The 12378-nt window shown below is 36.0% G+C and overlaps 1 protein-coding gene across 1 annotated transcript in view; it reads right to left on the reverse strand.

The window, feature by feature from the left end:
* DNAH14 (dynein axonemal heavy chain 14) overlaps positions 1-12378 on the reverse strand; it is a 528962-nt gene that overhangs the window by 187204 nt on the left and 329380 nt on the right. Inside the window, exons 43-44 of the mRNA XM_073011492.1 lie at positions 9601-9830; positions 1915-2031 (exon numbers count right to left, since the gene is read on the reverse strand). Coding sequence (XP_072867593.1) covers positions 1915-2031; positions 9601-9830 — 347 coding nt within the window. The remainder of the gene's footprint in view (positions 1-1914; positions 2032-9600; positions 9831-12378) is intronic.

Below are 12378 nucleotides of genomic sequence, written 5' to 3' on the forward strand. Positions count from 1 at the left end.
TTTTGTTTAGGTATGCCCTGTCCCCAGAGCTGAAATGTATATTAATTATGATATAAGTTCTGTCTGCTTTAACAAATATCCAAATATAACCATAGCTTTTAAAGGTGGAATTTGATTCCTCTCTTATGTAACAGCCCATGGTCTATATGTCAGCTCCACAGTGTTAGAAATCCAGGATTCTTTTATCTTTTTTTCCTGCCATCCTTAGCCTGCACTTTCCATATCTAGGTTCTTGGTGGTTGCTTTAGGTCTCACCACCACATCTCAGGAGCAAGAAGGGGGAGAAAAAATTGGATAATATGTGTACATTCCTTTCTTTTTGATTGTACAATCTGGAATTTGCATGATTCACCTCTAGTCACATCCTGCTGTCTACAATCTGGTCACATAACCACACCTCTCTACAAGGGAGGTTTAGCTGAATGATGAAGTGGCTAGATGAATCTTCCAATGATAGAGAAACAGGAAAGAATAGAGATGGGAGTGACAAGCAGCAGTGAATGCCACACAGGGTATTGATGCAAGAGGTAACATTAATATTTAACTTTTTCATCATTTTCCTTTATATTTTCCTACCTTGCTATTAAAGAAAGAACCACTTACATGTTTCTCTATAATCCCACACAACAAACAGGGTAAGCACATTAGAAAATAGATTGATTAATATGTCTGGAATGAATAAAGAAATTAATGAATGTTGGGTGACCTTCAAAACACATCTTCTGATAATAATAGATTAGGATTACTCTTTATAAGTAAAGAAGTATAAGAAAAAAAATCCTACTCAACCAGAAAAGGAGACTTTTGAAGCACATCAAGGATGTGCAAACAATTTATCATATTGTGGTTTACCATTAAAAAAATTACATGGTGACATTTAAATTCTTGTTACACGTTTGGGTTTGAAAGCCAGGGAATGTTTTAGCTGCTTTTAAGCTCTTTGCCTGCAATTAAAGTAAGTGGCAACCAGAGGAAGTAATGTTTTAGATTTGGAGAAAACAGCTCTGGTTTCCCATGTGAGTGGTATACAAAGATGTGGAGTCACATGCTAATGATATTCAGTTATACTTTTCTATATAGTGGTAAAAAGCTAACGCTCTGAGTCAGTATCAGCACTAACATATGAAATACAATTCACAGCTTGTAAACAAATATGATTGCCCATGAATATTTATTGTAACAAAATATTGAATAAAATAGTCTTGGCATTTCCAACGAAAATAAATATAGAGTTAAAACTCTCTGGATGCTTTAGCATTCTGATAGCTCTGGTTGTTTGTTGTCAAAAGTTCTTATAACCAACTCTGAAATTCTTTTATGAGAGAAATCTGACTTCAATGCAATTTGATTTGTATTTATTAAATTTCTGATATTTGCAAGAACTCTAAAGAGGCTTGATTATTAGATTCCTGCCTCTGCTTCAAATGTCTACCAAACTCTAAAAGTGCAACAAGTTTCTTTTTTCTGACATCTGTAGATGCAGAAGATTGGGAATAAAAACAATTTAGCATATATGGATATTTGTGAAACTATGATTATTCTTTTCTAATTAGCATTTTCATTTATAATGAAGTGTAAGTTTTCACATAAATGTTTTTCACATTTTACAAGTAGTCCTTTCCATTTTCTTGTCTCAATAATTACAGCTAATTGAAATAGATAGTGCTCCTAGGAAGACTTTCAATGTGCTACAGTTTTACAATGTGCATTTGATTCAATAAAATATATTCTAAATTTCTCAGAAAGTAATATTGAAAGGTTATATTTTTAAAGATGTATTTTATAAACATAGATCTAAACTAGTCTCTACACAAACTTATATTAATCCTCAAAGTTGCTGATATAATTACTTTTATAAATAGAGTATTCCCTATTTTCTAAAGTTACAAGTATGATTCTTGTAATTATTCTTACCTCTTTGAATTAGTGTCTGATCATTAGGAACTAACTCTGACCAAGGTATGAATTCACATTGCTCTATATCCACAAAATATCCAAAGATAGAACATTCACCAGTTGGTAGGTTGATGCCTACAACCGAAAATGATAAATTCAACTAAGAAAGGGGTTCAGTTATGGAATGTTTCACTAATGATGAAAACTCTCTCTGAAAGATTTGATTATTGAACCAGAAATAATAATCATTCATGAAGGTTATATCCAACTATATAAAATAGGCCTGTTTCCCCCCAATCTTCAATGTATAAAAGTGAAGTTTTATTAACTTCTTGTCCTCTTTATACCCAGAAAGCAAGGTGAAATATGATCTGATATTCCTTGAAATCTTACCCCAAAGTTTTGATTATTACCATGTGTTTGGATGCAGTTAAATGCCAGTAACATACTGATTGTGGTCAAACCAATATATCAGAGAACTTTGTTATTTGTAAATCACACTTATCTTTCTATTATAAAAGTAATACATTTTCTTAGAAAATTCTTAAAATATAGAATAATAAAAGTAAACTAATTTAGCCATGGATTCACTATAAGGTAATAACAATATTAATATTTCACATATTCTTACTTACCACTTGAATGGTAAATAAATCTTTGAAAAAGTGTGTCTGTAAATTTTTTTACCATTCTAAAAATAAATTGTGTTTTCTTATTATTGTGCTTTAAGAGTTCTTTATCTATTCTGGATATATCTTTGTTTGATATGTAATTTATATATGTTCTGTGAATCTGTGGCTTATCTTTCTATTACTTATTGTTATTCTCTTAATGGTATGTTCTTCAGAGCAAATGTTTTAATTAAATTTTTTTCTCTTATGGATTATGCTTTCAGTGTTGTACATAAGAACTCCTTGTCTACCTGAAGGACATAAAGGATTTTTTCTTGTCCTTCTTAAGAATTTTATAATTTAGACCAGGCATGGTGGCTTATGCCTGTAATCCCTGCCCTTTGGTAGGCCGAGGTGGGCAGATCATTTGAGGTCAGGAGTTTGAGACCAGCCTGGCCAACATGGTGGAACCCTGTCTCTACTGAAAATACAAAAATTAGCCAGGTGTGGTAACAGTTGCCTGTAATCCCAGCTACTTGGGAAGCTAAGGCAGGAAAATCACTTGAACCTGGGAGGTGGAAGTTGCAGTGAGCTGAGATCACTATAGCCTGGGCAACAAGAGTAAGACTCCATCTCAAAAAAAAGTTTATATTTTTACAATTTATATTTAGGCCTATCATCCATTTTAGTGTATAATATTAGTCTGTCAAATTCCTTTTTTTAAACATATAAATGTTCAGTTGATCCAGTACTATTTACTGAAAAGACTATTCTATTAGTTAGCCTGGCCTGCCATAACAAAATACCATAGACTGGGTGGCTTGAACAACAGAAATATATCACCCCAAGGCAAGGTATCAGATAGCCAGGGATGGTCCTGTTCCAGAACTTGCTGAAATTATTCAAACTAGGCAATCCCAAGCCCATTTACACTGCCTCATTCCTTCCTGCAGAAATCACAATAAAGGTACTTCCCCACAGTTCCCCTTTCTCCCTCTGCCTTGGGACTGACCCCAGTGCTTCCTTCCTGAGTTGCCCAATGTGTCATGTTCTTTCTCTTCAGGAACCTGTGAGTATAACAAAACTGTAAAACCCTTTCCAGTTCCCTTTTCTTGAACTGAGTCTGGCCTCACCATACCTCACCCAAAGGAATATGGTAAAAACAGCATGCCACATACAATCTCTGTTGTACATTCTCCTTTATTTTCCTTTACAAATCCCTTAAAAATATAAAAATCATTCTTAGCTTACAGGCTGTACAGAAGTAGGCTGCAAGCTGGAATTGCCTTACAGACTGTAGTATGCTAATCCCTGGTTTAACTAAGTGTCCATGCCTTTATTATATATCATTAGTCATTAGAGAAATGCAGATTAAAGACACAGTGAGATACATTTCATACCCACTGGAATGGCTATACTAAATGAGAAAGACAATGACAAATTGCCTCCAAATGTTGGGGAAGATTTGGAGAACAGGAACCCTAATATATTGTTGGTGGGTATGTAGACTAGTGCTGTCATTTTGGAAAAAAGTTTGGTTAAAAAATTAAACCTAAAACTACCACAGTATGACCCAGCAATTCTTGTCTTAGGCATCTATCCAAGAGAAATGAAAACATATGTCCATAGAAGGACTTGCATATGATGCATAAAAGCATTATCCATAATAGCTCAAAACTTTAAACAATCTAAATGTTCACCAACTCGTAAATGGATAGACAAGATGTGATATATTCACAGAATGGAATACTATTCAGCAAATTAACTACTGATAAATGATACATCATGGATGAGCCTCAAAAACATTAGGATATATGAAATAAACCAGACCCAAGAGACCATATATTGTAGGAGTTGATTTCTTAAAATGCTTATTAGGGCTTAATTTACTAAGACAGCAAATTCATTGCCTACAGATGGGGACGGGAATAAGGATTAACTGTAAATGGGCATGGAGATCATAATGGAAAGATGAAAATATGCTAAAACTGATGTTTGGAGATGGGTGCATTACTCAGTAAACTTACTAAAAAATCACTGATATATATACTTGAAGTGGGTGAATTTGATGGTATGTAAAATATACCTCAATCAAGCTCTGTCTTCTCAGTTCAGTAAGGCCATTATGCTCTGCTTAGGTTCCCTTCCCTGGGCCATCATTTGGAATGCTCCTCCAGGTAGACAGCTGGGGCAATCATAGGGCTCATTTCATTTACTACCTGGGGCAAGGCCATGATTTATTACTGCCCATCCCAAATAAATGAGGATACTTCTTGTTTTCCTTCTTGATAGGGACTGAAAATGTATTCACCAGGTCAAGAACACATACCAAATGCCAGAGATTGAGATGACCTGCTCTGGTAAAAATAGTTGCCAACGTGACTGGGATTACTATTTGTTTAAGATTATTATAGTCCACCATCACCCACCTTGATCCATCTTTTTTATTTCAAAAGATCAGGTTAGTGAATTAATTAGGAATATAATGGATAACTCACACCTGCATCTTTGAAGACCTGAGGATGTCATTGATATCTGCCATTTCTTCCAGGATGAAGTATTGGTTTGAGGTCTGTGGACTGAGAATTGACTGTGGGAGGGGCTTTCATTTGGCTTCTCATGTCATTATAAATCTTATTCCACAGGTCATGAAATTAAGGTGAAGCTGTTTGCCAGTGCTAAGTATATCTATTCTGATTACACACCCAGGTGCGTAATTACAGACCACAGTGCCATCAAATTAGAACTCAAGATTAAGAAACTCACTCAAAACCACACAACTACATGGAAACTGAACAACCTGCTCTGGAATGACTACTGGGTAAATAATAAAATTAACGCAGAAATAAATAAATTTTTTGAAACTAATGAGAACAAAGGCACACGTACCAGAATCTCTGGGTCAGAGCTAAAGCAGTGTTAAGAGGGAAATTTATAGCACTAAATGCCCACATCAGAAAGCAGGAAATATCTAAAATCGACACCCTAACATCACAATTAAAAGAACTAGAGAGGCAAGAGCAAACAAATTGAAAAGCTAGCAGAAGACAAGAAATAACTAAGATCAGAGGAGGACTGAAGGAGACAGAGACACGAAAAACCCTTCATAAGATCAACCATCCAGGAGCTGATTTTTGGAAAAGATTAACAAAATAGATAGACCACTAGCCAGACTAATAAAGAAGAAAATAAATGAATCAAATAGATACAATAAAAAATGATAAAGGGGATATCATCACTGGTCCCACAGAAATACAAACTACCATCAGAGATTACTATAAAAACCTCTATGCAAATAAACTAGAAAACCTATAGGAAATGGATAAATTCCTAGACACATATACTCTCCCAAGACTAAACCAGGAAGAAGATGAATCCCTGAATAAACCAGTAACAAGTTCTGAAATGGAGGCAGTAATTAATAACCTACCAACCAAAAAAAGCCTAGGACCAGACAGATTCACATCTGAATTCTACCAGAGGTACAAAGAGGAGATGGTACTATTCCTTCTGAAATTATTCCAAACACTAGAAAAAGAGGGACTCCTCCCTAGCTCATTTTATGAAGCCAGCATCATCCTAATGCCAAAACCTGGCAGAGACACAACAGAAAAAGAAAATTTCAGGCCAGTATCCCTGATGAACATCGATGAAAAATCCTCAATAAAATACTGGCAAAATGAATTCAGCAGCACATTAAAAAGCTTATCCACGACAATCAAGTTGGCTTCATCCCTGGGATGCAAGGCTGGTTCAACATACGCAAATCAATAAACGTGATCCATCACATAAACAGAACCAGTAACAAAAACCATATGATTATCTCAATAGATGCAGAAAAGGCCTTTGATGAATTCAACACTCCTTCATGCTAAAAAACACTCAATAAACTAGGTATTGATTGAACACATCTCGAAATAGTAAGAGCTATTTATGACAAACCCATAGCCAATATCATACTGAATGGGCAAAAGCTGGAAACATTCCCTTTGAAAACCAGCACAAGGCAAGAATATCCTCTTCACCACTCTTATTTCACATAATATTGGAAATTCTGGCCAGGGCAATCAGGCAAGAGAAAGAAATAAAGGGTATGCAGATAGGAAGAGAGGATGTCAAATTGTCTCTGTTTGCAGATAACATGATTGTATATTTAGAAAACCCCATTGTCTCAGCCCCAAAACTCCTTAAGCTGATAAGACTTTCTCTTTGTAAATGACTAAAATTTTCATTTCCAGATGTCTATTTCATTCTTTTTCATAGCTATATGTTCTTTTAAAATTTCTACTTGTTGTTCCATAATTCCTCATTTATTAAAATGGATGCCATTCATTTATCTTTTTAGAACCCTAAACACTTACATTAAAATCTGTGTTAGGTCATAATAATTTTCCCCGAGATGAATTAATATGAGGGGCCATTTTGGTGGTATACTTCCTTAATAGATTAGGTTTTCTTTATGTGTTTTACAATTTTTTCTTGCAGTGTAATTATAATTTTTTTTTTTGCTCTCCCTCCTTTTTTTCTTTTTCCTTATTTCTACTTTGGTGGTTTTATAGTTCTATAATTGCCTCTGCTTGTCTTTCCTTCCCTTTTTACCCTCCTATTCTAACCTAGTTTTATACTGATGTTTCAGATGATAGAGCAAAATTTCATATTCATTGTTTTAAGAAGCATTCAAATATAATGAATAATTTATTAAGTTGCCTTTTAGTTTACAGGGAGAGCAAACAGAGTTTTAGGTATTTCTGCCTAACAAATAAATTAAGGCAATTTATTTATCTATAGGAGTTAGAGGCATGAAGTTGAATCATTCATTTCAACAAGTTAACATGCAATGCTTTTGGATTAAAGGTTAATTTCCACAGGAAATAACATAGAATATTTGCCTTCCAGATGTCTTAAACAGAACTTTTAACAAATACAGTAATGTGCCACATAATGATGTTTTAGTCAATCGTGGACTGGATATATAATGATGTTACCATAAGATTACAATGGAGCTGAAAAATTCCTATCACCTAGTGACATCATAGTCATCATAACATTATAGCTGTCATAATGTCATAGCACAATGCACTAATTATGTTTGTGGTGATGCTGGTTCCAGTTGCATATACAATTATCTACAGTACATAACATGTGATAATGATTATAAATGACTATGTTACTGGTTTATGTATTTACAATACACTTTTTATCATTATTTTAGAGTGTACTCCTTTTATTTATATATAAAGTTAACTGTAAAACAGCTTCAGGCAGGTCCTTCATGCAGTATTCCAGAAGAAGGCATTGTTATCATAGGAGATGACAGCTCTGTGTGTATTATTGCCCTGAAGACCTTCCAGTGGGACAATATATGGAGGTGGAAGACAGCGATATTGATGAACTTGACCCCACGTAGGCCTAGGCTAATGTGTGTGTTTGTGTCTTAGCTTTTAACAAAAAAGTTCAAAAAGTAAAGAAATAAAATGAAACATAAAAACAGAATAAAGATATCAAGAAAATATTTTTACACAATGTGTTTTTGCTTTAAGCTAAGTGTTGTTTCAAAGGAGTCAAAAGTGAAAAAAGGTTAAAATCTTATAGAGTGAAAAAAATTATAGTAAGCTAAGGTTATTATTGAAGCAAGTTCTTTTTTGTGTTTGTTTTTGTTTTTGTTTTTTTTTTTTTGAGGCTGTCTTAATCTGTTGCCCAGGCTGGAGTACAGGAGCATGATCATGGCTCACTGCAGCCTCCAACTCTTGGGCTCAAGCGATCCTCTCACCACAGCCTTCCAAGTAGCTGAAACTATGGGAGAATACCACTACGTCTGGCTTTTTATTTATTCACTTATTTGCTTTTAGAGATGGGTGGGTCTTACTATGTTGCCCAAGCTAGTCTTGAACTCCTGGCTCAAGCAATCCTCCTGCCTTGGCCTCCCAAAATGCTGGGATTACAGGCATGGGCTACTGCACCCAGCCTGAAGAAAGAAAAAATTTACAAATAAATTTAGTGTAGCCTAAGTGTACAGAGTTTATAACGTCTACAGTAGTGTACAGTAATGTCTGAGGCCTTCACAGTCACTCACCAGTCACTCACTAACTCAGAACAACTTCCAGTCCCACAAGTTCCATTCATGCTAAGTGCCCTATTCAGGTGTACCATATTTTAAATTTTTTATACTAAATATTTACTGTACCTTTTCTATGGTTAGATATGTTTAGATGCACAAATACTAGGTTGTTACAATTGTCTACAGTATTCAAATATGTACAGTAACATGCTGTACATATTTGTAGCCTTAGAGCAATAGGTTATGCCATATAGCCTAGGTGTGTAGTAGGCTACACTATCTAGGTTTGTGTAAGTTCACTCTTTGACATTCACACAATGAAAAAAGTCCCCCAACAGCACATTTCTCAGAACATATCACAGTTGTTCAGCAATGTATGACTGTAACCTCAAACAGATACATCAGACAAATCAGTAGGATTTGTATTTTTGGTATAATGTTGTTAGCATTCATCTTTAACAAAGTTCTTCTAAATATATTTATGCTTAACATTTTGTCTCTTTTTGGTACCTGCATCAACAATCACTTTATCTACTCAAAGTTCCTTTAGTCAACAACAGCTAATTGCAAAGGTTTACTGTTTCAAAGTAATAGGATAGATTCCATTTGTTAGAACTGATTAAAAAACACAAGTACTAAAGAAATCTAAGGCTTTATAAAATAACTTGCTTTTTTTTAAAAAAAGAAATATAAGACTATAATATTATGATCCTACAGAATTTCTTGCTACATGGTGGTATGGATAATACAGATCCAGATACACAGCAGATGAGCTCAGAGTAACTGAGTTCATAGTTTTACAGCTTTATCTTCTGCCTTACTAGCATTATAGGTTTTTGTAGCATCGAAAATCAAACAGGAATGTAATTTTCTTCAGCTTATTTCACTACAAGGAGGGTATTGGGTGTATTGTAAACCTTCTTTTTCCTTTAATCTTAACATTTTAAAAGATGAACCTAATCATTATAAACCAAGCATTGCTTTAAATTAATATTTTAAAATAAGTATAGTTATGATTATCCCCCCAGAACTTACCTACTTGTGAATTGCTTCCAAATAATTCATGAATAAGTTTGTCAAAATCGTATGTTACTTTTGCAAGAGAATCAGGTTCAAAACTGGGACAAAATGGTATATTTTCTCTGTGTTCATCTTCACGGTTTAAAGCTCCTCCAAATGCCCAAGTAAAGGCAAACACAAAAAGCTTTTGAATAATTTTTGTTAATTTATCAGGATATTTCTCTGGATACCATGTATTTTCATCCCTGGGGTAGACAGGTATGGAAGGATGAAGGTTAACATTTTTAGAAAGCAGTTTAGGAATAGAAATTTATTTTAATATAATGTTAAAGTTTCATTATTAAAAATTGTAAGGCAGTTAGGTGTTAATATAAAAGTTTCAGTTTCCTTTGATAACTGTCATGTAAATTATATAATTACTATTTTTATTTTTAAAGTACCATATGTATAAAACTTGTATAGTCAAACTTTATTTCAAATATACATTTAATATGTTTTTATTTAACATATGTATATATACTTTTATTTATAATATACTTTATTTAATATACCTTTAGTATGTTATTTAATATACATATGTTTAAAATATGTATATATTTTAATTTATGTAAAAATGTTTCATTTTTATTTTAGGTCAGTTTATTACTGACAGTTTGTCTGTATTTTGGAAGAGGAAATTATAATTCTTAATTTTATGTGGAAAGACATAAGTGAATAGTCATTCACCCTGTATTCCTCTCAGCCAAGTCCTAGAGGCTGATTTAGTTCAACCTGGCTAAAGCCAGGCAGTCTGAATCTGGAAAGAGTCTTCTCCACTCTGGATTAACCCAGATCATCCATGGTTGGTGGGATCATGAAATTCTATGGTGATGGTGATGGGGCTGAACATGACACTTGAGCCTGATTTAAAGACATTTCATATAGTTCAGAATTTAGTACTATCATAAAACTATTTATAAATTGTGAAAAACCTAAAATATGTCACTAAACTGGAATTTATTAGCAATCATTAATGTACAGGTCATTTGTACAATTCCATCTGAAATTTCTAGCCATATGTAATAGTTCACTTAGCAAATATTTGAGTAATTATTATGTATTGGTTTTTCTGAACAAAACAGATACAATCCCTTTTTTACAGAACAGGAGAATTAATGCTAAACCATGATAAGTGTAAAGAAAAAAGTTGGTCAAGGAGCCAAGATGGCCGATTAGAAGCAGCGGCTGCCCTTGGCACTCATGAGCAGGAATGAAAGTAGCGAGAGAATTCAGCACCTTCAACTGAAATATCCAGGTTCTCTCACTGGGACTGACTAGGCAAACAACTCAACCCATGGAGAATGAAGAAAAGCAGAGTGGGGTAATGGTCCACCTGTGAGCGTCACATAGCCAAAGGAATCCCCTTCTACCCCCAGCCAAGGGAAGCAGTGAGAGAGTGTGCAACACCACCAAGGAAACCATGCTTCTCCCATGGATCTTCGCAACCCACAGATCAGGAGATCCCCTGTGAGCCAATGCCACCAGGGGCTTGGGTCCCATACACGGAGCTGTGGGGAATCTTGGCAGAGCAGCCACTCAGGTACACACAGAGACCTAAGAGTTTTATGTACTCTGGCCCCAGGAATCCCAGAAAGGCAGGAAATCTATCCATAATTTCTGATAGGAAAAGGGCTGGATCCAGGGAGTCAAGCAGCATCGTTCTCTGGGCCCCACTTCCAAGGCACCTCACGAGTTAAGACCCACTGCCTTGGAATTCCAGCCACCCAATGGCAGTAGGCTGGAGGCTGAGTGAGATGGGACCAAATTCCCAGGGGGCAGGGAAGCTGCCATCTCTTGGTTGACTCAGCTGTTCCAGCCTGATGGCTCTGGAGAGTCCAGGTGGTCAGGAGAAGAAGGGGTTCCCCACAACACAGTACAGCTACTTTGCCAAATTGTGGCCAGACTGCTTCTTTTGGAAGGACCCCAATCTATTCCTCCTCACTGGGTGGGGCCTCCCTGCAGAGGTTTCAGCCACTCCACCCAGGGTTATATGGACAGAACTCTGATCTCTCCCTGGGATGGAGCTCCTGGAGGTAGGGTTGGCTGCTGTCTCTGCGGTTTGGTTGACTCAGCTGTTTCAGCCTTCCAGCTATGGAGAGTCTGGGTGGTCTGGGCAAGGAGGGGCCACCCCCCACGCAGCACACCTGCTCTACCAAGAAGCAGCCAGACTGCTTCTTTAAGGGAGTTTCTGATCCTGTTCCTCTTGACTGGGTGAGACCTCCCAACAGGGGTTTCCAGACACTTCCTATAGTAGCGTTCAGGCCAGAAACAGGTCAGCACCCCTTGGGACACAGTTTCCAGAGGAAGGAATAGGCTGCCATCTTTGCTGTTTCAAAGCCTTCACTGGTAATACCTCCAGGTAAGGAAAAACCTGAGGCAAGTAGGGGCTGAAGTGGACCTCCAATAAGCTGCAGCTGCCCTATGGAAAAGTGGTCTGACTCCAAGAAAAACAGACAGAAGACGACAATAACAACATCAACAAAAATATCTCACAAAAACCCCACTCGAAGGTCAGCAAGATCAAAGATTTAAGGTAGATAAGCACACAAAGATGAGAAAGAATCAATGCAAAATCGCTGAAAACTCAAAAAGCCAGAGTGCCTATTCTCCAAATGACTGAAACATCTCTCCAGCAAAGGCGCAAAACTAGGCTGAGGATGAGATGGCTGAATTAACAGAAGTAAGCTTCAGAATGTGGGTAATAGTGACTTAAAGGAGCATGTTGTAACCCCAGAAAACACAATACTAGAATTT

Source organism: Chlorocebus sabaeus, chromosome 25 (assembly GCF_047675955.1).
Source record: "Chlorocebus sabaeus isolate Y175 chromosome 25, mChlSab1.0.hap1, whole genome shotgun sequence".
Classification (NCBI taxonomy): domain Eukaryota; kingdom Metazoa; phylum Chordata; class Mammalia; order Primates; family Cercopithecidae; genus Chlorocebus; species Chlorocebus sabaeus.